Below are 16,677 nucleotides of genomic sequence, written 5' to 3'. Positions count from 1 at the left end.
TGAGGAACCACAGCAAAATCTCCTCAGTGTTTTTTCAAGGTTTAATGTGCATATAAATTACCAGAGGAAAGCAAATCAGATTTTACCTCAGGTAGTCTTTTGGAAAATTAAAAACATAATTCTTAGCTACTATTATGTAAGTATTAGGTTTAGACCCTAGGGCACATGTGTTACAGCTAATGGAGTGAACTTAGGTTTATCATTTATTCTCTCTTTCTCTCTCTCTCACACACCTATACACAACAGTTTTAGCTTGGTTTATTATCAGTATTCTTTTGAGGAAGTTTGTAAATACCTAGTCAAGAGTAGAGTGGCAAATCAGATCTATGTCTCAAGATGCCTCAACCTTCCTGCAGCACACCATTCTAAATGTAATGTAAAATCCTTGTTTAATGGAACTGTCAATCTCTCTTATCCTCTAGGAACTTATTTTTCATTGACATAATCAAAACACCAATAAAATGACATAATATACTATTTTATATGCCTTTTGGATCAGAGAAGGTTAAGGACATTTTAGAGTAGGCCCAGAGGCAATGATATACACACCTAATGGTAATTTCTAATGAATTTGTGCTTTATTTTTTAAAGAATCCTTAAATGTAGTTTTTTAAAAAGGGGGAAGTTGAGGGATCCCTGGGTGGCGCAGCGGTTTGGCGCCTGCCTTTGGCCCAGGGCGCGATCCTGGAGACCCCGGATCGAATCCCACGTCGGGCTCCCGGTGCATGGAGCCTGCTTCTCCCTCTGCCTGTGTCTCTGCCTCTCTCTCTGTGTGACTATCATAAATAAAAAAAAAAAAAAAAATTAAAAAAAAAAAAGGGGGAAGTTGAAAACTCCCTCTAGATCATTTATTTGGGTGTTTCATGTATCTGATGGTATCTGATTCCTGAAGTTACAAAGATCTTAGGATTTAGTGCAATCTCTAATTTCACAGAGGAGGAGATTAAAGCTCTACTGAACTAAAGAATCTAGCCAGGCCATCTAGTCAGTTAATGGGACAATCCTGACTAGAACTCAAGTCTCTGAATCCCAGCTTCTCCTCCACAATCCCACACAGTGCAATCAGTTCCTGCATGGCTTTACGTTATTATTGCAGCAGAAGTACATGTGATTCATCACCAACTGCTCTATCATTAATAATTTAAAAATGTTTATATAGTGGATCAGTCAGTACACCACCCAACTCTTGATCTTGGGGTTGTGAGTTTGAGACCCATATGGGGGGGTAGAGATTAATAAAAGTTTAAAAAATTATTACATAATTTTTATGTAAAAAATAAAAATACATACATAAAGTAAATAAAATAAAAATACATACATTTTATGTAAAAAATAAAAATACATACATAAAGAGATCTTTATCTCTTTACCAATTGCTTCACAGGGAATACATTTTCCCTGGCATTATAGGTTTTATCTGTCTCATCTTCATACCACTCTCAATGAAAGCGTGGAGAAACTGACATTTTAATACAGGAGTGCCTGCAAGGAGCCACGGATCTTCCCACCATCATCTGGGTGGCTTCAGCTTTATCTCCATGCCAGTTCCTTCTGCCTGCTGCACTTGCCCCTCCTCCCTGCACTACCCTTTTCTACCAAATGCTGGGCTTCAGACAGTGCAAATTAACTATTTCTCACAAAAAGTTAGAGACTTTCATTCAAATAGCAGTTTTAAATCCTCTTTCTGCGGTATTTTGTCCAACTTCTGAACACAACTTGCAGATGCAACGCACACCTTGCCAAGGAATAGATGACTCAAGCTCACAATACATCCATTTCTCTTACAAATATTCTTATAATATTTCTATCATATACTAGATCAGCAATTCTCAAACTGTGGTCTGTGGATGCTTTTAGAGGTGCAGAGTCAAAAGGCTTTGCTACTAAGGTGTTATTTGCTTTCTTACTGTGGTGATATTTGCACTGATGGCATATAAGCAATGGTGACTAGGGGCATCTGGGTGGCTCAGTCCCTTAAGTGTTTGACTTGTGATCTCAGTTCAGGTCTTAACCACAGAGTCATGAGTTTGAGCCCTGTACTGGGTTTCATGCCCTACTTAAAAAAAAAAAAAAAAAGCAATGGTGACTAAAACTGCTAGTGCCTTAGACGAGAATCAAGAGAATCAAACACCAAAATAGCAGTCATTGTATTCTTCGCTGGTACACACTCAGAGTAAAATGAAAAAAAAAAAAAAAAAGAACAAAAGAAAAGAACAAAAGGAAAAGTTTCACTCAAGAATATTCTGATGAAGCAATAAAAAGCATTCATTTCATTCATTTAGGACCTAAGTACACATCTTTTTACTCTTTTTGCATGACTACCAAGGAAGTATGCACCAGCACTTCTGCCAAATACCCAATGAAACACATCTTGAGGAAAAGCACTTGTGTGATTGAGCTGTGAACTGTCTGTTCACAGAGTTCCATTTCTACCTAAACAACTTAGGGGAAAATGAAGCTTATAAGGCTTGGGTATCTGTCAGACATTTTCTCAAAAATACATACACAAAGTGAACTTCTTACTTCAAAGAAAACAACTGACCATAACTGTGATAAAATTTCAAGTGAAGATTAGAATTTTGGAGAACCTGTCTCTACCAATGTGAGCTCAACAGTTTCCCAGGACTAAAAGACTTTTCTGATGAGATCAGTGGTGATAATAGCAAATCTGATCTTTAAAATAATTCTGTTAGGAAATATGTCAACAGCTGGAGGATCGGTATAACTCACTGAATTTGTCAAATGATGTTAGAACATCATGCATGAGTAAAGGGCAAGACAGACAGACGGATGTTAATATAACAGAGTACAAAATGTTCACTGATACGGTTTCAGATTCTACAGTGCAACTAACCTTTAAGAAACTTCTACTTGTTTTGGTATAGTATCAAAAAAAGAATGACCCAACCATCTGAAAAGGCTTCAAAAATACATCTCCCTTTTCTAACTACATATATGTATGTGCCCAGATTTTCTTTTTCATATAGTTCAACCAAAACAACAATGCAACGCATTAAATGCAGAAGCAGATATGAAAATCCAGTTATCTATTAGACCAGAACTTAAAGAGATTTATAAAAATATAAAACAATGCCACCACTCCTCTCATTGAAATTTTTTTCAACTAGAAAACATTCTTCATAACAACATGTTTTTATGCTATCATCAATGGGTTCATTTTTAAAATTATTTAATAACAAGTCTTTAAAGTTTCTTTTTAAATTTCTAACATAGTTTAAGTCTAGGTAGACATAACCCATGAAGAAAGTTCTTTGGAGCCCTCCTCAATTTTTAAGAATATAAAGGGTCCTGGGACAATACAGTCTGAGACCTGCTGTACTAGAGGAGCAGCCTAAGTTTGTAATGGGGAGGTGCACCCACATGGGGAAATGGCTCCAGAGCAAGCAGAAGGGGGTATGGTTAGGCCAGCCTGGGTTCAGTCCCAGCTTTATCATCTAGTTGGTCTGCAATTTCAAGCAAGTAACTTCTCTGAGCTTCAGCTTCCTCTTCTACAAAATGACATCAACCTCAGGAGGATCTGTGTGAAGATTACATCATGTGTAGAGTACGTAACATGTATACTACAACCCCAGAAACATGTTGTTTCAAGAAATGGTCTCAAGAACTTGTGGGGGCAGTAAAGTCTAGTAAATCTATTGTGTTATCCCAGATGGTCAGTACTTTAGATTTTCTTTTTTCTTTTCTTTCCATAAAATAGAAAATGAAAATCTAGATAATGCAAAGAGGTCTCCTGCAAGCTTGGTGGCCAATGAGCTTTTCATTTATTGTAAGGGTGACACAGAGAAACTTTGCAATATACTTGAGATTTAACATTTCAAAAGCATGCTATCCAAAGGATCTAGGGTTTGCAGTGGGTAGGAAGGAGGGCACTTAAAACAAGAAAGCCGGGATCCCTGGGTGGCGCAGCGGTTTGGCGCCTGCCTTTGGCCCAGGGCGCGATCCTGGAGACCCGGGATCGAATCCCACATCGGGCTCCCGGTGCATGGAGCCTGCTTCTCCCTCTGCCTGTGTCTCTGCCTCTCTCTCTCTGTAACTGTCATAAATAAATAAAAAATTAAAAAAAAAAAATAAAACAAGAAAGCCCTAATAAACCACAGAAAATGGTGTGGACTGGGGACGAGAAAGTTGAACTGTACTTAAAATGGCTAACATAATTTAAACACACTCAATAGCACTCAGGATATTACAACTATTTGCATTCTACTTTGTCATACCATGCAACTTATCTTTTGTTCATGTGTAACACACACATGCTTTGTACCACTATGACATGCCGTAATATTACCTCAGATGTAAACAGCTCAGTCTTCTGATTTTGCTGATCATCTTTTTATATCTAGTTTAAAAATAAAGCAAAACATGCATACCCAAGCATAATCCCAGCAGAACACAAATCAATGAATGTTTAGACTGAATAATAATTCATTTCAATATTACACCTGATTCAAATTTATTAGTGTAATTTACAAGAGAATTGCTATTTATATCAATAATTCACAATATAACAGAAGTTCAGTATTCTTGACAGATATTTTTTAGCAAACTGTACCATTCGATAAATAGTAAGCACTAGGAAAGCCTAGTCAGGGCTTAGCACACACAAATGTGGAGACTGAGCACTGCCATTTCCCTTAGCACCTGCCTGGGTGCTCCAGAAAAGCATCCCGGCTGGGTTTATAGAAGACCAGATGGGGCATTGGCAGCAGTATTCCCATCAGAAAATCTCGTCACCACTAATTACATCATCCTTAAGCCTCTCATGTTAGGTTTTTCAAATCTGATACCAGCTGGAAAACTTTTGGTCTGGTTTGATTTTTAAGTAGGCTCTACACATAGTGTAGAGCCCAATGCAGGGCTTGAACTGGCAATCCTGAGATCAAGACCTGAGCTGAGATCAAGAGTCGGCTGCTTAGGGCAGCCCCGGTGGCGCAGCGGTTTAGCGCTGCCTGCAGCCCAGGGCGTGATCCTGGAGACCTGGGATCAAGTCCCACGTCAGGCTCCTGCATGGGGCCTGCCCTGCTTCTCCCTCCTCCTGTGTCTCTGCCTCTCTCTCTCTCTCTATGCCTATCATAAATAAATAAATAAATAAATAAATAAATAAATAAATAAATAAATCTTAAAAAAAAAAAAGAGTCGGCTGCTTAACTGACTGAGCCACTTAGGTACTCCTAGCTTTCTAAAAGGGATGAAATTAAAAAAGAGCATTTAGAAAGAGTGTCCCAGAGGAACATAGCTTGGTTAGATATATCAGAGACTGAAGGTATTCAGGAAAAGAGGTGACAGCTTCCATGTCAGCAGTCTCAGTTCAAATGAGGGACTTACTTTAAATGATTTAAACAAAAGAATAAAGCTCTAGAATTGGACAGAGATTTAATCTATCAGAGTCAAGACAAAAGCTGAGAAAAATAAACTTCCCTCATTTAACCCGCCCCCTGCCTCAAGTAAGTAGGTAGTGTCCTTACTTATTGCTGAGAATACTACAGCTCTGAGGAGCTAAGTCACTGATTAAGTCTTGGAGTCATGTGTCTTAGGAGTTTTAGAAGCACCATCTCTCTTTTTGTTTTTGCAAATAATCAAATTTGTCTAAAATTACATTCTAAAAAAATTCCATGCTTATAATTAGGATGTAAGCTTTAGGTAAGATGTAGGGAATAATTCATGGGATTTTGCAGCATATGTTTCTAACTATTAGGATACAGTTATTTATATTTGTTTTATTATTCTTAGGCACCTTGTGGTAATAATAAGGGAGAAGAAATGATGATCATTTTATAGCTATGAGCTATGCTGATGGATACAGCACATAGTATTCACAGTTACTCATGTATATGAATAACTCATTTAACGTTCAAAACAATTCTAAGAAGTAGGTGACACTAGCCACTTGTTTTAAAGGAGGAGAACTGAGAACAGAAAAGTTAAATAGTTGCCAGAAGGAGACACAGCTTGTAAGAGGCAGACAGGTCTCACACCTAGGCCATCGGGTGCTGGGCAAATACATACTACTGGTATCAGTAATTGCTCATTATAGCTATTTCCAATCAACATTTAATAGAAAATTCTTACCTCTGGTTTGCTGAGGCTGGATGAAACCAAGGAGCCGGATCCCACGTCCAAATCCCACTGTTTTTTACCATGATTCTCAGGATCCAAGGCAGCAATTCGCCCATCTAAAGTGCTGATAATCACTAATGATCTATAAATTTAAAAAATAATAAGACAAAGTTTAAAAGGTATTTACGATATTAGGCACCTCACTGCATACACTGGAAAGAAAACCGGACCATCCCCAAGGACGTTGTCTATTGCAAGAGGGAGGGCCCACCTCCTCACAACACTTACAGTCTTGCTATCACTATTTGTCTAAGGCCTACCAAGACCACTGCAATATAGTCTTCAGGTCACTTATGAAAAGCCCCAGACTCCTCCGTCATTCCTCATTCCCACACTGTAATCCCTCAACATTCTCAGTGCTGTCCTCTTCTTCCTTCCTTAATCCCTGAAAGCCTTGACCCTGAAACACACTTTTTCCTGAATGTCCACTTGCCTTCTTGCTTGAGTAGAAACCTGGCTCTTCCTGAGAACATCACTTTTGAAGCAAAGAGGATTCTTTGCTCTAAAACCCTTGACCACTCGGTCCCATGACAGGGTGGGAGTACTTCTTGCACCTCATTGCTGTTTCTAGATTACTTTCTCTCCTGTCTAAAAATCCTCAGGATCAGATTGCTCTGTCCACTATCCCCCCTAGTTATTGTCTTCTGATGCTTGGGTTACTAGTCTCACTCCTTGAGGATTTTAGCTCTTGGTTTAACAGTCACTATTAACACATTCTTTGGGTTTTTATGACCTGTTTATACTTTGCCTCAACCACTGCCCCATATGGTGAGACCCTAGCTCTTGGCATTACCAATCACCACAACTCCCCTGCCTCACACTGAAATTTCAAGCATTCCAGCCCCCACCACCAAGCCCTTTCTGGCTCATTTCCTCTGCTTCCCTCACTCCCACTAATCTCTGACCCCACTAGAGCCTACATGTCATTGATTCTGTCACTTTTACCCTGAGCTTCAATACTATTAGGCCCTCACTTCTTTCATACCCAGTTTAAATCCCATAGTCCTTCATTTGGAGCACTTCCTGGCCCCTGACATGTCACACTTGACTAGCACAACTCTAACTCTAGTTAAATCCAATGCTCTGCTTTTTCTCACTCTCACTTCTGTGCTGTTGAATGTGGCCAAAGAAAAACATAATCATGCTGACTGGACTCACTTTAATCATGACCACCAACATGAAAAGGGCTATTAATGCTGCTCCACCATCACAGCATACTACCGTGGTCTATCTACTCACCTGCTGTCCGAGGTTAAACTATATTATTTCTCTTTTCTCCTCAACTTCCAACACTAGCTTTCCCAAGCTCATGTGTCTCAGGGATAGATATAATCAAAAGGAATCCCACCATCACATCTCTCTCTTTATCACCACCTGGACCCATGATTCTATCTTCCCTCCTGTTACTGCAGGTGAATTGTTCATGGTCCCATCCACTACCAACACTTCTGCTTAGACAACAGATCTCTATTTGCCAGTCCTCACATCTCTCTTCTTGCTCTTACATCAATTATTTCTCCTCTACCAGAGCATTCCTCTCAGCTTTCAAACCTATCATTCCCCCAATTAAAAACCAAACCAGTTAGACAAAATGAACCATTCTACTCCCTCTAAGTTTTCAATCCACTCCTTGTCTGCCTCTGGAACAAAACTCCTTGAAAGAATTCTTATACATTGTCTCCAGATCTTCTACCCTTCTTCCATCTTGAACTATTCCTAATAAAGATTTTGCTTCTGTCACTCCACTTGAAAGGTTCTTATTGGGGTCCTCAATGACCTTCATACTGAAAAATCCCATGGTCAGGTGTCAGTTCACGTGACCTTCTCGCAGCACCTGACCAGAGATTTCTCCTGCCCTTCATGAGACACACTCTGCATGTGGCTTTCAGGATACTGTACTCTCCAGATTCTTTTTCTTACTTGCAGGTTACTCTTTCTCAGCCTCATTTTCTGATTCCTCCTCATCTCTTCTTTCAAAGTGTTCTTTACCTACACGTACTTTTTTTGATGGTCTCATCCATCCAGTCTCATAGCTTAAAATACCATCTATACGCCGGCAACTCAAATTTTTCCTTCTCCCTGAACTCTGGACTTATATATACCTAACTGCCTACCAGATTTATATGGTAGAATGACTTCTCCAAAACGACTTCTCTAATTCCCTCAGGTCCTTTGCAGCTACTGTTCCGTCTGCCTGGAACATATACTCTCAAATATATAAAAGGTCCTCAATAAATATTTGTTGAATGAAAGATTATGTTATATAGTTGTTCTACAAATTTGTTACGTATATTTGTCTGCTTTAAAGACCATGAAAATTCCAAGAACACATGATGTTCCACTTTAGGATTACAAAATACAACTTTTATCTGTTCTAATCCACCTGAAGTACATTGTATACAAATTCAAAGTGAAGCAATAAAATGATCAAGACAAACAGTTCAATAAACTCAGTTGAAACCTTTCAAAGAACTTAATGTTTCTCAAATGAATAAATTTATCAAGGGGATAAATAAAATTGTCAATCTAGTTTCCAAACTATACACTAATTCTCATTTTGAATTTTTCAAATGGCAACTCTTTTTTTTTTAAAAAGATTTTATTTATTTATTCATAGAGACAGAGAGAGAGAGAGAGAGAGAGGCAGAGACACAGGCAGAGGAAGAAGCAGGCATCATACAGAGAGCCTGACGTTGGACTCGATCCAGGGTCTCCAGGATCACACCCTGGGCTACAGGCAGTGCTAAACCGCTGCGCCACCAGGGCTGCCCTCAAATGGCAACTCTTAGTCTAATTTGTGAAAATAAAGATTTGCCACTTACAAACTCTAGTAATTTTAGATAACCAAAAGAAAGGAAACAACTCAACTCCCCTCCCTACACATTAACCTGCTTTCTAAAGAAATCTACCAGGAATTAGGGGAACAGACAGATACTCTGAGAAAGAAAATTATTTTATAATGAAGGGTATAAAAAATTCATACCTTATATGTGTCAACTTACAAATAAAAGAACAGAATCTAATAGTGATCCAGGGTTCAGAACCAAGTGAACTCTTCCCTAGTACCATTGTAGAAATGTCTAATTATTCTGGAATTATTAACCACAAATAGATGGTTGAATGAAAACCACTCTAATTGAAACAAAATTTAGTATAAACAAACAGTGATAACCATGAGAAATTAAGGAGATCACTGCAACATTTCAGATACTATTTTTTGTTTTTAATTAAGAACGAACATTGTTTATCACCTTGGACATTCTACTTATAACAACGACAACAACAACAAATCCTGTAATTTTTCTAGGTATGTAGGTATTTGGGCTAGAGGTATGCAGAGAAGAATGGTAAAATTCTAGGTCTCATTTTCAAAACAAGGAAAAAATCCAACAATAAAATATGCATGTGTATCTTATGTGTATACAAAAATATTTTAATAAGTCACTTGGAGTTCAATACCTAACTATTCTTTCACTGACAACTTATCATATAGGGTGCATTTAACTGAGTCAAAGATTTTGTTTTTTTTTTTAAACAAGATAGTTTCAGATTTTGTACTATATCTAGAAAATAAGTGTAAATTTGGGTAATAATTAAAAGAAATACAAACGTGGGAAGGAACAATTAAGTATATCATTCTCTTAACTGCTTTTTTTTTTTAAGGTTTATTTATTCATGAGAGATACACAGAAAGAGGCAGAGACATAGGCAGAGGGAGAAGCAGGCTCCCTACAGGGAGTCCGATGTGGGACTCAATCCCAGGACTCTGGTGATGAAGGCACTCAACCACTGAGCCACCCAGGTGTCCCTTAACTGCTTTTGATATTTAATGTAATCTGGTTCTTAGGTTTGAATGGGGTACCTTAATTATTTTTACCCTCTTAATGGGAATAACAGTAAATCCCCTACAACTCTGTAAGATGTTAAAAACAAACAAACAAAATCATTCACATTCTTATCTGCTACAAACTAGCCATAATATTCAGTGTGGGCTTCTTCCCAAATATGTCTCTGGAAGGAAGTACCCCTTCTGCTGTGGCTGAAATGAGCAGCACTACAGTGCAAAAAAGAGATGCTACAATTTAGACTATTGTGTCTAATCACATTCTAAGAGAGAGATGCTGGGATTGAGAAAAGCATCAAGTAGATAGATAATGCTGAATGCAGGGATAAACAGAGGACAGCCATAAGCTTAGAATAAACATCAGAGATAAAAAATGAACATCTCTCCCCAAATAGGGGGACTATAATGCCATTTCTACCCACAATCCATTCACTCTATTTTCAGGTTTCTATGAACAAGATGAAAAGCCCTTAACTTATTTAAAAATTGAAGGGACCACAGAGGCAGCATTTCCAGTGGAAAGAACTGGAGCATTTTCTTTTTCTTTTTAAGAACTGGAGCTCTGAAGTCACACCTGTATACACATCCCTATGGCTCTTCTCCTCTTCAGCATAACTCAAACTTGCCTGATCATAAAAATAATCCGGAGTGCTTGTTAAAAGCCAGTAAACATTCATGGGTCCCATCCCACCAGAGGGGGCTTGGGAGCTAGCCCCTGACAAGTAACCCCGGTGAGCCTTGCAATAAGACCAGCTTGGCAAATATTGACTTACCTCAAAGGGCTGTTTCTTTGGAGTAAAGAAATAATCTCTTACCCTGATTGAAGAAGGCCTATTGGTCAACTCTGTCAATAAACTCTTCAGAAATTTCTATCTCTCACACCTTGCTTTAGTTTACAAAGGCATTTGTTTGGATTACTCAACAGCAAGCGCTGTTCTCTTACGCATGATCCAATGCTTCAAAGCTATTCTCAAGGTTTTCCACGATCTCCTCCTGCCGGATCCATTCTCATCAAGTCTGTCCCGCAGCAGCAGCTGAAAGAGTGACTCCTCATTCTGGACCTTCTCCTTTCCCCGACTTCTACAAGGACACTTCTCTTCACCCCATTATTCCTAGTGCTCTCAAACTCCAGCAAACAGGTCATGGAGTTCTAGCTTTATCCAATGGCCACGGCTTTGCCTTTACCTGTAAAGTGAGAGCTCCCAAACCTATACAATGTTTACTGTTCACTGTCTCTCTCCCTGCTCTACTTCTGCATTTTCATCAGGGCATGCTTCTTACCCCCACCGTGTGTTCAGCTAAATCTTCTCTCCCACATCCTTCTCCATCTACCTTGTCACTTAACATTTGCATCAGACATCAAGTCTACCTTCTCCCTCATGCTCTACATTTAGACAATAGTCATGTACTACTGATTCTATTTCTGAAGCTTTTGAATCTTTTCCTTCCTTTGTTAGCACTGCCCTTGTCCTAGAGCCAATTCTCACTTCTCATCAGAACATTTTCAAAAGCCTTTCTGACATATTTTCCTGCCTCACATCTCTGTCCCTTCTGCAGTTCCAACAGTTTTGTTTCTATAATAGAGATCTGATAAACTTCTGAAGCTTCCCATGCTCACAGAATAAAGGCCATACTGCTTGCTATAGCACATTGAGCCTTTCGTAATCAGCATAATCCCCCACTCCACTGCCGCATGTGCACGCGCACGCGTTTCTTAACTTTTCAACAAAGTTCCCTTTTAATTTATTCTTTATTTCACATCTTAAATGATTTCATTTAAGCAACAAACATTTCCTTCTAATGAACTCCCCCATTTTTAGAGGAAATATTTAATATCACTCAAAATACTGAAGATTTCTGAAAAGACATAGCTAAGAATACTATATTGTTTGATACAATTCTAGTTCAAAACCAAAAAACTTGACTGTTTAATTAGCCTTCTCCACACTGGATATCTAATTCCATTTGGTTATTTAAAAATACTGACAATCTCATGGATCCCCATTCTTACCTTTGCAGATCTATAGATGTCCAGGAGCCCTGGCTTGGGAATCACTGCTCTGGACTCTGCAGCCTAGACTAGCCCTGACACTTCACATTCAAAGACTCTCTCACTTGATACTTCCATTGTCTTTACTCTCAAACTCCTCTTATGTCACTCACTATCCATTCTAGTATAGTTAATTCTTTAACACAATGATCTCCCTGTCAAGACTTAGGGCTCAAGGGCTAGCTCAGCTGCCCATCTATTTACCCGTGGCATATAACAGTTAAATGCAGTAAATGTTTGCGAAACGAACATAATGAACTAAATAAAACATCTTAGTTGGGCAGATACTATTATACATATAAAACAAAACAGAAAAAAAAAAAAACAGAAACCAAGAAAGATGTGACTTGCCTCAGGTCACATACCAAATAACAGGTTTTGAACAGACAGAAGAATGAATTTAGGTTTTTAAACTCTATCATTCTGTTAACAATAAGTTTTCATTATGTAGCCACTACTGTATTACTACAATGTGCAGCTTTTATTCATCCCAGAAATCTCATCAAGATACCATTTATTCTGTTACTGCTCTGATTTGCCCTCTATTGAGCAGAAATGACCTTATGACACAGTGAAGATCCTATTTAAAAAAACTGTTTGCTCTGACTTAAGTCATCCAGAATGCCTGCTTACTTACAATTAAGTTTATCAGAGTCTAGAGTAGATCCTGAATTCTTTCATATAATAATTCTAAAGGAGGCTTACTACCTGTAGAAATTTCCTATGTGGGAAAAAGAAGCAGGTGACAAGAGAACATTATATGAAGTGAATAGTTTCTACATTAACAAGTGCTTTTTTTTTTTTTTTATGATAGTCATACATAGTGAGAGAGAGAGAGAGGCAGAGACACAGGCAGAGGGAGAAGCAGGCTCCATGCACCGGGAGCCTGACGTGGGATTCGATCCCGGGTCTCCAGGATCGCGCCCTGAGCCAAAGGCAGGCGCCCAACCGCTGCACCACTCAGGGATCCCACAAGTGCTTATTTTTTAATTGCACATTTTCTTTCTTTGAGAGGAGGGGAAAATAGAAAACAAAACTCTACAAAATTAAAAATGTGATTTGGTTCAATCTGTTTTTTGATATAGCCAAGAATCCTCCACCTAAACACATGCTCTCATTCAAGAAAGCATATGTTCTTGTTCAAAAACAAACTAGTATTAATTGGACTATACTTCTTAGTCCTCACCTACTAAGTAAATCTTCAAATCAAACTTCCTTTATTTAAACATATCACAAGACTAGCCCTGCACCCAATCAAAACAAACATGTCAAAAATTACCAACTGTACTTTATAACTGACATATCAGCTACACCTTAAAGAAATACCATTTGAGTTTTCAATATTATAGACAACATGAATGACAGATACCCTTTCTCTATTAAGTTAAAGCATTTTTGGACACACTTTCTACTTTGTTCTAGGAAACATTTTTAATCAAAATATTTTAATCAGGGGATCCCTGGGTGGTGCAGCGGTTTGGCACCTGCCTTTGGCCCAGGGCGTGATCCTGGAGACCCAGGATCGAATCCCACATCGGGCTCCCAGTGCATGGAGCCTGCTTCTCCCTCTGCCTGTGTCTCTGCCTCTCTCTCTCTCTCTCTCTCTCTCTCTGTGTGTGTGACTATCATAAATAAATAAAAATTAAAAAAAAAAAAACAAAATATTTTAATCAAATTTCCCCCTTCACATTTAGTTCTGCAACCTACCAGTTCTCCTCTTTGTATTTCAAAATATTTTGCAGTAAAAAATGTTCAGCAGCCTGTCTCTTACAAAAAGAGGAAAAAAACCAGATGGGAGTTCCCAGGCAGTATTTAGGAAGTGAAGAGGCATGCTGGAGCTACAGCTCACAGAAGCTGATGAAGACCCAGTCCCTTTCTGCAAAATGCCTCAGTGTGTAAAGGCTTCATACTTTAAATAAAGAACAGAGTATCCTCAATCCTCTCACATATCATATCTAGAGCCCAGGTGTCAATAAGCTAAAAAGACAACTGTAGACAGGAAGGAAATTCATTACTTGTCTAAAGTATGTTTATTTTGGCTTACAACTTGCCATGAAAGTTATGCATAAATTCTTCTTTAAATAGGATTTCTAGTTAACTTAAAAAGTCTGGGGTCAGAAAAGTGAGCAGTATTGGGACCAGATGACTGAGTTCCCTTTTAACACTGTATTCTATTATTCATTGGTTATATTAGCTTAAAACAACAACAACAACAACAAACTTAATTATGAGTCTGAAAATCTGAGGAACACCAGATTCTGTACCATGATTCACATCAGATCAGTTTGTGAAAAGACAGACAAGAGAGAAAGAAAAAATGAAATCATCTTAAATTTGCAAAATATTTTCATGTTATCTCATTAAATACAAAGAACTCAGTTTACAGATGACAAAGAAGCATCATAGATTAACATAAAATTTAGTATACTGTTGTTAGAGGGGAATTAGAGGCAGGGCGGGGGGGGGGTAGGCAGAAATATGTTACAAATTAGTGTGATAGTTAAGATAAAATTAGTTCTTAACAGCTCTTGAGGTCCTCAGAGGCCCTCACTATGAGGATGCCTATTCCATCCTCCAAACCCCGAGTAACACTTAGCAATTTGCCATTTGTGTTGGAGTCAGGAAACTGGTAACTCCTAACTATGCCAATGTGCACAAAAACGAGCAGTGAGGCGGTTATTGCAACCTTCTTCCCAGCTTTCCTTAGTGAGCATCCCATTTAAATTTCAACTAAATGTAATGTTTAACAGAAGCACTGACAAGGCTGCTGTCAGAAAGACAAGTTATTTTAGCTACTTTTTAAAGAAAAAAAAGTTTATTCCCTAATTCACATGCTCTTGAGATGTAAAGTAAGCAGTTAAGATAAAACCAATGAGAACTCCACTGAGGAAAGAAAAACGAACCAGAGCGTCTCCTATTGCTTTCCAGGCATCGAAAGACAGCATGCAAAAATAGCGACCTCAATTCCCCACCTCCCTCTTTTTAAAACAGTTTTTCAAGTACCATAGCTCTTCACAGTTGTTTGTAATAAACATTTAGTTAATTCAAATCTGTTCCCCTAACCCTCCTCCTTTAAACAAACAGGATATTGGTCTATTATTATGGAACACTGACTGGTATTCTCCAGTTTTTCACTTTTTTAAGGAGCACTTAGGAAGAAGTTTTATAAACCCTGCATACATATCTTTTGTCGGCACTATCAATTTACTTATCCAAGGCTTCTCAAACTTTCTACACTACCTCAAGCTACCTGGCAGGCCCCTAAACACAGGTCTATCTCTTCCTAGACAATTCTGTTAGCCGAAGATCACCTACTCGCCGCCAGGCACAGTCTCCTTGTTTCCACTCTCCTTGTTTCTGAGAAGGAAGTAGTCCTCCTGTTTGCCAAGTAGATCCTCTCCAACTACCTCCACCTCTATTCCTTTCTTTTTCAACCTGTTTACACAGGCTCCTTCCTCTGAATGTATAAATGTTTCTAGAACTTGCCTGCTGTCAGGCTGAACAATGCCATAAAGAGGTGTGGGGCTTTAAAAGGATGAATCCTTACCATCTAGCAATCTGAGCACCCCGTCTCAATCTGTGGACAGGAGCTTCATGAGAGGAGAAATCAATTCTTATTCACCAGGAACCAAGATCCTGTCTCAAATCTCTCAAATCTATCCCTTCTGTTCTAGGGATATAGAACAATATACATATAAAGTTTATTGTTAAAAACAACAAACTTTAATCAAACCTGACATTCAAGTTACCCTACACAACACTTCTCAAATGGTATGTCTCAAACTATCATGTGCATGGGAATCATCTGGTGATCTTGTCAAAAATGCATATACTCCTTCAGTGGATGTTGCCTGATTCTGATTTCTAACACGCTCCTGGGTTGATGACGATGCCACTCGTGTTAGACTCTACATATAGAATCTGGTCCCAACATAGTTTCTAGCCTCATCTTCCACAACTCCCTGCACACACGTGTGCATGTCTGTATCTCCCTCATACACAGAGCATGCATGCACACACACAGGTATACAGACACAGAGCATGCCCAGACATGTACGTGCACACACACACACACACACGTATACAGACAAAAACGTTCCCCAAACATACTTTCCAGCTTTTGTGCCTCTTGCTATTTCCTCAAGTCCAGTATCTGCTCATCATGATCCTACTCATATTTCATAAACCAACCCATTCTGCCACAGCCTTCTCTTTTTACCTACTTCATCCCCATACCCCACCCACTGAACACCACAGAAACCTTGGGACAGTCAGGGCATTTCATTTGCACTGGTTCTGCTCTATAATGTCATCATGGGTCTCTTCATTCAATCCTCACTGCGAGGCAACACTCACCTCCTGGAAGACAGACTATCTGCATAACCCTTAACCCTAGGGCATCTTGTGGGTTGTAAGTGCTAATAAGTACCTGCTGCGGAACATCTGTACTCTAAGAAAAATGAAACATCTCACTTTACTTCACATAACTTACTTTGGGCAGGTGCTTCAGAAGTTTAAGATAAACAAAAAGACTCTTCCAGGAAAGTTCATCCATTAGCAAAATCTATGAAAATATTGTCAAATATGTGCTACTTAAAAGGAAAAAAAATCTACATATAAACATTTAAATAGTGCCTAGAAAATGTTA

General features: G+C 38.7%; 1 protein-coding gene across 1 annotated transcript in view; it reads right to left on the bottom strand.

The window, feature by feature from the left end:
• The window catches only part of EIF2AK3 (eukaryotic translation initiation factor 2 alpha kinase 3), a 65,234-nt gene that overhangs the window by 46,974 nt on the left and 1,583 nt on the right, over window positions 1-16,677 (bottom strand). Inside the window, exon 2 of the mRNA XM_055327555.1 lies at window positions 6,088-6,217. Coding sequence (XP_055183530.1) covers window positions 6,088-6,217 — 130 coding nt within the window. The remainder of the gene's footprint in view (window positions 1-6,087; window positions 6,218-16,677) is intronic.

This window comes from Nyctereutes procyonoides, unplaced genomic scaffold (genome assembly GCF_905146905.1).
Source record: "Nyctereutes procyonoides isolate TBG_1078 unplaced genomic scaffold, NYPRO_anot_genome, whole genome shotgun sequence".
NCBI classification, from domain to species: Eukaryota; Metazoa; Chordata; class Mammalia; order Carnivora; family Canidae; genus Nyctereutes; species Nyctereutes procyonoides.
This window is presented reverse-complemented; position numbering and strand designations above follow the sequence as displayed.